Raw genomic sequence first — 10,204 nt, 5'->3', positions numbered from 1 at the left:
TGAGGCTGTTGGTTATTAATGTTCAACTCTGGAACCAAAAATCCACTTTTTTATGATGCCTGACTTCAGAGGAGATGTAGGTTGATTGGTTCAACATATCCTCATAGAACAGTTTGTATGCTATTCTACAAAAATGCACACACATCAGTTTGTTTGTTTGATAATTAGTGCCCCACAAATGTCTTTAAAAAGGTTAAAGTTATAGAATTAATGTAAAGTTAATGTGGTTAGGCAGTTACAGTTACTGTGGTTAGATTTAGGAAAAGAACATGGTTGGGCGTCTTTGGGTTTGGGCAAGTAAGGTTACTGTGGCTGGGTTTGGGATAAGAAACATAGTGAGGAGGAAGTTCACTCAAAGTTTACACAGTGCCAAACACCAATCTAAAGTCCCCGGGGAGAGGCCTGTGTTTTGTGACCCATCCACCACAACTACCTGCCTCCTTACAGACTGCTCAGGATCCCTTCCGTGTTCACTCCCGTCAGTGCATTTGTCACATGATCACAACCTTCCAAAATACATGGGTTATGCATGAATTACTGGCTCATGATTACGTAAGATATGTCCATATTTGGGTGCATTACTTTTCAGCCTGTTTGATTTTATAACTTTAACCCTTTAAGGCCAATGCATATCCTTCAGTCCTTCAAACCATCAGTACAAATTAGATTACAGCTTTCTGGACTGCTTCAATGCTGTTTGGGTTCTAGGGCAACAGCATTGGTCCCTATTTACTACCTGTCAGCCACTACATTAACAAGCGGTTTAACAAGAAATACAAGGACAAATCTAAAATGTTTATGTTGTCAAGTCTGAATCGACCAATAGCAAAATTTAGTGTTGGCAAATTGACTATTGCTTTAAGACACTCTTGAAAAATCTTTTAATTTAGGTTAAGTTATGTGAATGTAATTTGGGGAGTAGTCTATGTTTGAATATGAAAATAATAAAAAATGAAAATAACATTTGAGGCGATATTAAGTGACACTATGTAATACTGATGACAGTAAACATTACAAAGATATGATAAACAACTCGTTAACAAAAGCAACAAAAAGCCGTCATGACACTGTAAGAAAGATCAATATTATTGAACTTAAGCTGTTGCAGAGTCTGTTGTTCCCAGTTTCCAGATTTGATACTGTGGATTCATCTTCAGAACTGAGCAGAAACTAAAAGAAAATGACTTTCCTACATAAAGTATACATTACTGCAGCATGACTACAAGCGTAATCTAGTTTTGTGGACAGTCAGTTTAAATTGTACTGATCTGCAAACAGAGCACAGTATGGTTTGATTAGTTTAAATATAGTCTGAGTGGGCGGAAGTTTGCTGCAGAGATCAGCCTCTCATTGGGCGGAACAAACCAGAAGTCCCGCCCTACCACCTCCGGTTGTGTAGCAGTTTTCAACCGTTTTCAACACGTCCTTTACTAACTTTTGCAGTGTTTGATCTTGCGGGGATGTAGCCATTTTTCTGCCATGGTTTGCGTCCTGTAGGTGATATTTTTGTGGGCGTGTTACACCAAAACCTGTTTCCCCCCGGCAATATTTTTGCAAGCACACCGTTGCTGTGGCACTGCCCAGAACGATTGTGATTGGTTGAAAGAAGTACAAGCAGCCGCGGCGTTTTTTTCTCCAATCTTAAAGTGAGAGTCGGCCCAGCCAGACCTTTCTTTTCTTGAGAAAGGTCTGGTGAGCGAGACTAGTTTAAATATGATTGCTACTTAACAGTTAACACTTTTTTCTTTTTTCTTCACTGTTTTGGTTCTTTGTTGTTTTTAACCTCTGTGAGGCACTTTGTGTTAGTGTTGAATGAAAAATGCCGTATAAATGAAGTTGATCTGATTTGATTTGAACAGTTTGTAAAGATTAAAACACCAGTTGATCACGATAACACTTTTTGACATTTTCCATTTGGACAACTCGTTAGCAGCTTTTATGTTATGAAGTTAAGCTGCTCTGGGGAATTAAGTAAAAGTATAACAGAGATCTAATATCAGTAAGCTTCCACTGTCTGGGGACTGTTTAACACAGTAGACTCTAACTTAATTAAAACAGACTTTCTTCACTACAAAGGGAATCATAGTTTTTTAAGACAGCTGAAAGTACTGACGCATGAATTGAAAAAATTAGAATGCACCCAAAGAGATTTTGAAGAGGGATGTTTTAAAAACATCTTATAAAAGCAGCAATGTCTTATAACCTCTCTCGCTTCTTCTTCAGGTGTTGGCGTTGCCATGGTTATGGTGACTCTAATAGTATCAGTTTACTATAATGTCATCATGGGCTACAGCCTGTACTACATGTTCGCCTCCTTCCAGTCTCCTCTGCCGTGGTCCAACTGCCTCAGTCAGGTTGACAGTAACTGCAGCGCCACACCTATAGGTGCTTTTTCCCCCTAAAATTATTTTAAGGAGTCATGGATCAAAGTGCAATTCAGTACAATTTTTATCAGTGTTAAGTACTTGTATATGCTTCAGGTCAAAGCTAAATAATTAAATGATTTTTCATTCTGGGGTATTACTGCTTGTAAATTACCACTGCTCTGATCATTACCTTTTCTTTACAGTGTACTGCAATGTAAGTGGTGTTTTAGTGACCAACTGGACTCAGGAAAACAGCACTTGTCCTTCATCCAACATGATCACAGTGCCAGTGCAGAGCCCGAGTGAGCAGTACTGGGAGTAAGAATCACACACTCATGCAAACAAGCACCAGTACACACACTTGTCATACTGCTGTGGCTGTACAGACATATGTCTTTCCTTCTCAGTCATGTGGCTCTGCAGAGATCCAGCGGTCTGGATGAAACAGGACCAGTAGTTTGGCACTTGGCCCTCTGTCTGCTGCTGAGCTCCATTCTTGTCACTGCAGCGCTTATCAAAGGCATCAAGTCATCAGGCAAAGTAAGACAACATCCACCTCATAGCACACACATAGCACCACAGTCCAATGTCAGGGCCAATGCATGTATCAAGCCCACTGCAAAAATCAGTCAACCAAATGTTATCTGAAGGGTTTCCTGCAATACAAAGCAAGCAAACCTCTCACTCAGCCAAAGAAAGACAGTTGAACAGCTCCACATTTTGGTAAAGGCTGATCAGCCTTCTTGTTTAGAGTTAGAAATCAAGATGGATACCACTGTCACAGTTGTACAGTAACAAGACTAAAAGTCTACAGCAGGATAGCAGCTCTATGAGGCTTTAGCCTATTCAGGCAAAGTGGTGCTTTGAGCTAAATGATAACATTATCATTATACATTAATATGTTCACAATGCTAACAGCAGATGTAATGTTTGCAACAAGTCCTTGAACCCATACGCCCACATAGGTTGTTAGTTCCTTTCTGACACGACCCACAGGAGTGTTTCCTAGTTTTAGTCAACAAAACTACTTGGTTAGGTTTAGCAAAAAAAGTCATGGTTTTGGTTAAAATAAGTATGTTTGTTATGTAACTTACATGAACCTTCATGCAAATGTAATGTCACATTGTCACCATGCCGTGATGTTATGTGACAACATGAGCTTATGTGAGGACATGAGGTTAAGTACGCAATATAAGTTAAAATAACTCAACGGTGATGTCTGGTTTTCACACAGGACATGTACACTTGTTTCCTGGATCAAAGTCCTGTGTTTGTTTGACCCATCCATCCACCCTGACCACCTCAACAGCTCTTTACATTACATCACCTGACTTCCTTCTTTGCTCCCGTTATAATTACTACGGCCACTAGGGGTCGTTACCTAACAACAAATATAAATATAGGCAATAATCAGCCCCCAAGGAAGTGCACTGGACCAATTTGACATTGTGTCTAGATGTGTAGCCTAACTACGGCTGCCTGGTCCGTCACGTGATACTATTGGGCCCAAAAATACGTTTTTCATAGACTTATATTGTATAAAAGACCTCTGTAAATTAGTAGATACTTTTTATTACTGTCACTGTCCCCACGAAAGCATTCCTTTTACTATCACATTTTGATCTATTCAATCAGATAACATTTCGATAGCTGTTCAGCTGGCAAAATCTCTAGTGCACTTGCTTCATGTGCCCAATGATTTGGAAGATCTGGGTAATTTTACACCCAGCAGGTCAAACCTTTTTTGGCTTCATGTGCTGAGGCTGATGGGAATGTCTTCAGTTTTGTCATGGCTGAAATTTGAACTGCGGTTGGCGCTCAGGAAAACCATAGCCTAAAACATGTTAAGTAGTGAACTAGAGATGCTGATAGCTAGATTGGATTTGGTTATCACTGGATAGAGCCAGTCTTTATGCTAGCTAAGCTAACCTGCCACTTGCTGCAGCTACATATTTTACATACAGACATAAGGGTGGCTTCAGTCTATTCATCTTAACTCTCGGCAAAAAAGTGAATGAGTGTATAACCAAAAATATCACATTACTCAATGTACACAATATGCAGATTCTAATTAAGAACTACATTGAGATTAGAATTGTGAGTGAATGCTAGATGCAGAGACTAAAAGGTACAAGCTAATGGCAGCATGGCTTTGGTAAACCCTGATAGGTTTTGCAATAAATATTTGAATTTCTAAGTAGCAATGCAAGAAAATATAAATGAGTGATTTACTTTTTCACTTTTTTTTTTTGTCTCCCCAGGTTGTGTATTTCACCGCTACATTTCCTTATGTGGTGATTCTGATCCTGCTGATCAGAGGGGTGACACTAGAGGGAGCCAGAGATGGGATAGAGTTCTACATTGGCTCCCAATCCAATTTAACTAAACTGACAGAAGCAGAGGTAGGAACCCAACATTTCCTGTTTGACTGTGACGCATTGCAACCATCTGAGTTTGAAAAGCAAAACTTTAATATCACTTAAAGCACAATTGCGGGGATTTTTTAGGTCTGGAAAGATGCAGCAACCCAGACCTTCTACTCTCTCTCGATTGGCTGGGGTGGAGTCATGACTCTTGCTTCATACAACAACTTCCACAACAATGTGTTCAAGGACTCATTTGTTGTAACACTTACTAATGCTGGTAGGAGAACAGCCATTGTAACAGCATTATTTAAAGACAGTTTAAATTATTTATATATCGTAATCTTATCTATTTTGCTATTTTCCTCTTTTCCAAGGTACCAGTGTGCTTGCAGGCTTTGCCATATTTTCAATCTTGGGTCACATGGCTCACATCTACAAAATGCCTGTTGGAAAAGTGGTGAAGGACGGTCAGACAAATAAACCATTTGGGCACCAATTAATAAAAATGTGGAAGACTAGCAGGTGGCCTCTGATGTTTTGTTTCTTTGTCTTTCTGCAGGATTTGGCCTGGCATTTATTGCATATCCAGACGCTCTGTCTAAGCTTCCTATTTCCCCTCTGTGGTCCATTTTGTTCTTCCTCATGCTTTTGACTGTTGGACTGGACTCTCAATTTGCAGGAATAGGTGAGGTCATCAGCTGCCATTTACACTTGGGTAACATTAAGACAATGATGTGATAGATTGATGTATCCTGAAATCTTTTCTTGTCAATAGAGGTGATCATCACCTGCCTGCTCGATGCCTTCCCTAAACTCTTCAAATCCAGACGAGCTCTATTGATGATAACAGTATCTTCCATCCTGTACCTGTTGGGCCTGCCATGTGTCACAAGGGTAAGCCTGCATTAGTGTAACTTTATGTTTCTGTTGTCTGACACCGGCCTAGTTGACATACTCAGCTTGTGTGTTTGTCTGAGGTAGGCAGGAATATACTGGGTGACACTAATCGACCACTTTGTTGCCACCTGGGTTCTGCTATGTTTGGTTCTCCTGGAGATCATTGGCGTCTGCTACATATATGGTAAATATGATAACTGGAGATATGAGCACATTAAGGTGACAGAGAGCCTTAAACTGCAGCTGTGAACGTGTGAGTATTCTTTTCATGCATTACAGGAGGAAACCGTTTTATTAAAGACATTGAGATGATGATTGGAAAGAAGAGTTTCACTTTCTGGCTGTGGTGGAGAGCATGTTGGTTCTTCATCAGCCCCTGCATCATATCGGTGAGTGCAACATCACACCCCTGATGCAAAAGACTCACGCTGTATCAATCATGTCCGGCAGCATCTGTTTGAATGTACATGCATATGTTAATGAGTGCCATCACAGCAGTTTAGTCAAGAGTTTTTATGCAAAAGCAGCATAAAGAAATGAACAAAGGTGGCTGGTTATCCAACTCAATTGCCAGAATAATACCTTTCTGCAAACCAGGGATATGTTACAATCAACATTTCATACATAGCGAATATGTTGAAACTTTATGTTTCTTCACATATACCAAATACATGGTTTGGTCACTACAAACATGGCTTGCCATCTCCCAAACTGCCATTAAATAACACTTTGATGGTCTCTTACAGCAGTCTGCTACTGTCAGCTGCTTGGTGGTTGTCTCGCTTGGGGGTCATATCATCCACTGTTCCCTCCAGCTCTCGATGAGAACCTCAGCTCATTTACTGTATGTAATCTGAGCTATGTCAGATGTATGAAATTTATGACTGTGACATACAGAAACTTACAATGTCAACATTTATTCTGTTGATTGGGCTGGGTTACCTCTCATCCCCCTCATCCTGCAACTCCACCTCCCTCCACAGGCCTACTCCCCCCTCCTCCATTACGTCCTCATTATGTCTAGGATAGATGTTAGCAAAATAACATTAGATACACGGAAGAGGAGAGCCAGTGTAACACGCCAAGAGAAACGCAACCCCGGAGTTTTGAAACTTATCTGGGGTCAGTGATGACTGATGAGTTTTATAATATAACGTAAATGCTAACGTTTGATAGTACTGGTGATTGGCAACAAACAAGGAAGATAATACAGAGGCTCAGGCAATGTTAGGCTACAGTAGGCTAACCGTTAGCAACTAGATGCTGTGTTGTCATATATAACGTTATAGCCTATGTTACATTAGAGGCAATGCGAGCTGTTATGTCAGTCGGAGGCCTCCACGCGGGGAAGACAGACAGGATGCTCGGTCCGAATGCAATGATTGGTCAGAATTTTCTTAGAACCATATGAGAATGGTCTAATTATGATTTTTTTTATCACTTAAAATTTAGTGTGCCATCAGCTTATTAATAGCATTTTAACCTAAACAAAGAAAATGTCAAAGGTCAGTGTCGCTTTAACCTGTATTCCAACATCTGACACTGACTCAGTGAATTAACTTTACATTTTATGTTTGTATGTGAGGTCTTTGTGTAACTGCTAGGGCCGTAACGGTATATGTATTTGTGTCGAACCGTTCGGTACGCGACTTTCGGTTCGGCACGACCCTGTACTGAATTATTGGGCGCAGGATATTATTTTATTTTATTTTGTTTTATTTTAATTCCGTTTTTGCGAGCCGAACCATTTAAAATATCTAGTTCCCCGACGGACATAATTGAGTGACGGACCGAGTCCCGTAAATGTCCGCTTTCACTTTGTGCAGCGCATTCGCGCATTTTGACAATATGGCAAGTGAGTCTGACGAACCTGAAGACCCACCCGCAAACCTTAAGTCCTCCGTTTGGGAACACTTTGGTTTCAGGGTAAAATACGAAGATGGAAATAAACAAGTGGACAAGACAAAAGCAGTGTGCCGACACTGCAGAACAGCGGTCGGGTATGTACTTGGAAACACGTCTAACATGCTAACGCATCTAAAGCGACACCACCCGAGTTTGAACGTTAACCGGCACGACTAGAAAAAGCAATCTGGTGCAAACTACGATATCGTCGTCGTTTAAAAAGAAAGAGCGTTTCCCTGACCATCGCGCTAAAGAAATAATCAACGCCATTGGAGTTGAGTAAAATTGTTTAAGCTGCACTTTAGATATAAGCATGTTTTGTTTACTGCACTTTAACAAAGTGGGAAAGCTAAGTAAGTTCCTAGTAAAACTGAATCTGAGCAGGCTTTAAAGCTGACCAGCTGCACTATACTTTTTATTTTAATTGAGTAAAACTGTTAAAGCAGAAATGTATATTTATATTTTTCATTCAAAAAATGTGTTAAAAAAACAGCAGGATTTTATTTTTCACTTTTATATTTCTATTTTCATTCAAACAATGTGAAAAAGCAGGATTTTATATATATTTGTTTCATTCAAAAATTGTGTAAAAAGAGTTAACTGCTGTGGTGGTATGTTTTAATAAGGTTACCAATAAGTAAAAGATATTTAATAGTTGTCTATTTTTTTCATTACTGTACCAAAAAAAAAAACGAACCGCGACTTGTGTACCGAGGTATGTACCGAATCGAGATTTTTGTGTACCGTTACACCCCTAGTAACTGCCTTTTAGCAAATCTAGAAATTGAAAGAAATGAGAAGAAAAATGAAACTGTTGAAATTTGATGACATTAGTTCTGATCATGTTGGATCAATGAAACCAACTGGCTTTGTTGTCTAGGTGATCTTGATCTGGTCTCTGATGGACCTTCAGCCACCCGACTATGGAGAAATTCAGTACCCAGTGTGGGGTCTGGCTCTGGGCTGGTGCATGGCGGCATTTGTCCTCCTCTGGGTCCCTGTCATCGCTCTGAATAAGCTGATGAGAGCAGTGGGAAGTCCCTGGAAGGTGTGTATGTGTGTTATGATAGCTGAAACAAAATAGGGTTCAAAACACTTGAGTTTTTCTCTACATTTTTAAAGTATTGCATTGCGTACATTTTCCATGAATTTAAAGACGTGATAAAGAAACAGTGCAAATCTTTTTCTTTCCATAGCGCCTGAAGTCATTGTGCGCTCCAGCTGAAGAATGGCATCCCTACCTGGACATTCATCGAGGAGAACGCTACTCACAAGAACGCTGCCGCCTCAGGATGAGCCATAAAAACAAAGTAGAAGGAAATGTAAATGTAATCTCAAGCTCATGGCTCTGATGTGTGTTTTGTGTGTTTAACTATTGTTTTCTTCACTTTGGTGAAGCAGTGTAATCTGTGAACATTTTGTACTAATAGATAAAGATGCATTACGTGAAAATACTTGCCTAATAGTTCAGCAGAAAAAGAGTAACATGGACATCTTATTGCAGGCTGTGTAAATGTCTAAGCTATAATGTCAAGGCTGATATTCCCTTTTGTTTTAGCTGTGATTTGGTCTGGAAAAAGTACCTGAGTGTCTTTGATTCTTTTCATCAGACACACTTTCATCTGCTGTCCACCATTCCCTGCTGGTACAGGCAATATGCAACAAGCTTGTGTGAGGTCTTGTGTTTATAGTAAAATGGAGCAGAGCCATTTAGGACTCTACCACACAGACCAATTACCAAAAACAATGTATGAAAAGCGGCTGAAAGCTACTGAGAACAATATTAGCAATGCTCTCTTGTTTCTTGACTGTTTCTGTGTCAGTAATCATGCTTGTCTTTCTATGTCAAGTTCAGTTTCCTGTCACTTAACCACATCGTTTGTATGATATTCTACAATAAATAAGTTCTTCGTCCATCTCTGATGTCAAGCTACTTTAAATGCCATATCTACATAGATCAGATATTGCTTAATGTGTTAAAGCCGACCTCACATCAGATACAGTGACAGGGTCCTGTATAACAACGGAACCAATATGAGGTTCTGCCCTGAACTTTTTAAAGGACAAGACATTCAGAGCATTAATATAGCAGCAAAAGTATGCTCCTTCTGTACTGTATGTTGAATGCAATCTGAGCTTCTCTGTCTGATGCTGTGGTAGAGATGCTCACATGCACATGCATTTTAGTGCATGTGAGTCCATATCCGAGTGTGGTCGACTATTACACTGGGATGGTGTCGTCATTGAAACGTGGCGCCCACCCATCTGTTGTCCCCCAGGTTAACAGTGTTAGCTCTCTCAGCAATCTAACCGTTTTCAGCTGCTAGCTGCCGGCTCAGCCACCTCCATGTTGACAACCTGGATATATAAAGAAAACTGGACACAGTGTTAGAAGCAGGGCCATGTTCATTTAAATGAAAGCTACTGAGTGGCGCATGATGCTAGGTATAAAATTACCTGGATTATTGGCAATGCTTCCATCAGTGGAGGCGGCTACCTGCAGTTTCGTTCTCCGCTAACTTGAATGGGGATAAAAAGATTCAGTCATGTGGCTCTTCTAGACTTTCCAAATGTTATTGGACCAGATGGATCCCATTCTGATAGTGAAACAAGTCATTTTGTGGGGATTGTGACGCTCAAAAAATGTGTCCACTGATTCACAGACGTCTC

General features: G+C 40.2%; 1 protein-coding gene across 1 annotated transcript in view; it reads left to right on the top strand.

Moving 5' to 3' along the window:
• LOC126386031 (sodium- and chloride-dependent neutral and basic amino acid transporter B(0+)-like) overlaps positions 1–9,451 on the top strand; it is a 10,671-nt gene extending 1,220 nt beyond the window's left edge. Inside the window, exons 4-15 of the mRNA XM_050038118.1 lie at positions 2,224–2,385; positions 2,570–2,684; positions 2,774–2,906; positions 4,628–4,768; positions 4,874–5,009; positions 5,107–5,199; positions 5,292–5,417; positions 5,508–5,626; positions 5,714–5,813; positions 5,909–6,018; positions 8,415–8,582; positions 8,731–9,451. Coding sequence (XP_049894075.1) covers positions 2,224–2,385; positions 2,570–2,684; positions 2,774–2,906; positions 4,628–4,768; positions 4,874–5,009; positions 5,107–5,199; positions 5,292–5,417; positions 5,508–5,626; positions 5,714–5,813; positions 5,909–6,018; positions 8,415–8,582; positions 8,731–8,886 — 1,559 coding nt within the window. The 3' untranslated portion in view covers positions 8,887–9,451. The remainder of the gene's footprint in view (positions 1–2,223; positions 2,386–2,569; positions 2,685–2,773; positions 2,907–4,627; positions 4,769–4,873; positions 5,010–5,106; positions 5,200–5,291; positions 5,418–5,507; positions 5,627–5,713; positions 5,814–5,908; positions 6,019–8,414; positions 8,583–8,730) is intronic.
• Positions 9,452–10,204: the final 753 nt, after the last annotated feature.

Source organism: Epinephelus moara, chromosome 24 (genome assembly GCF_006386435.1).
Source record: "Epinephelus moara isolate mb chromosome 24, YSFRI_EMoa_1.0, whole genome shotgun sequence".
NCBI lineage: Eukaryota > Metazoa > Chordata > Actinopteri > Perciformes > Serranidae > Epinephelus > Epinephelus moara.
This window is presented reverse-complemented; position numbering and strand designations above follow the sequence as displayed.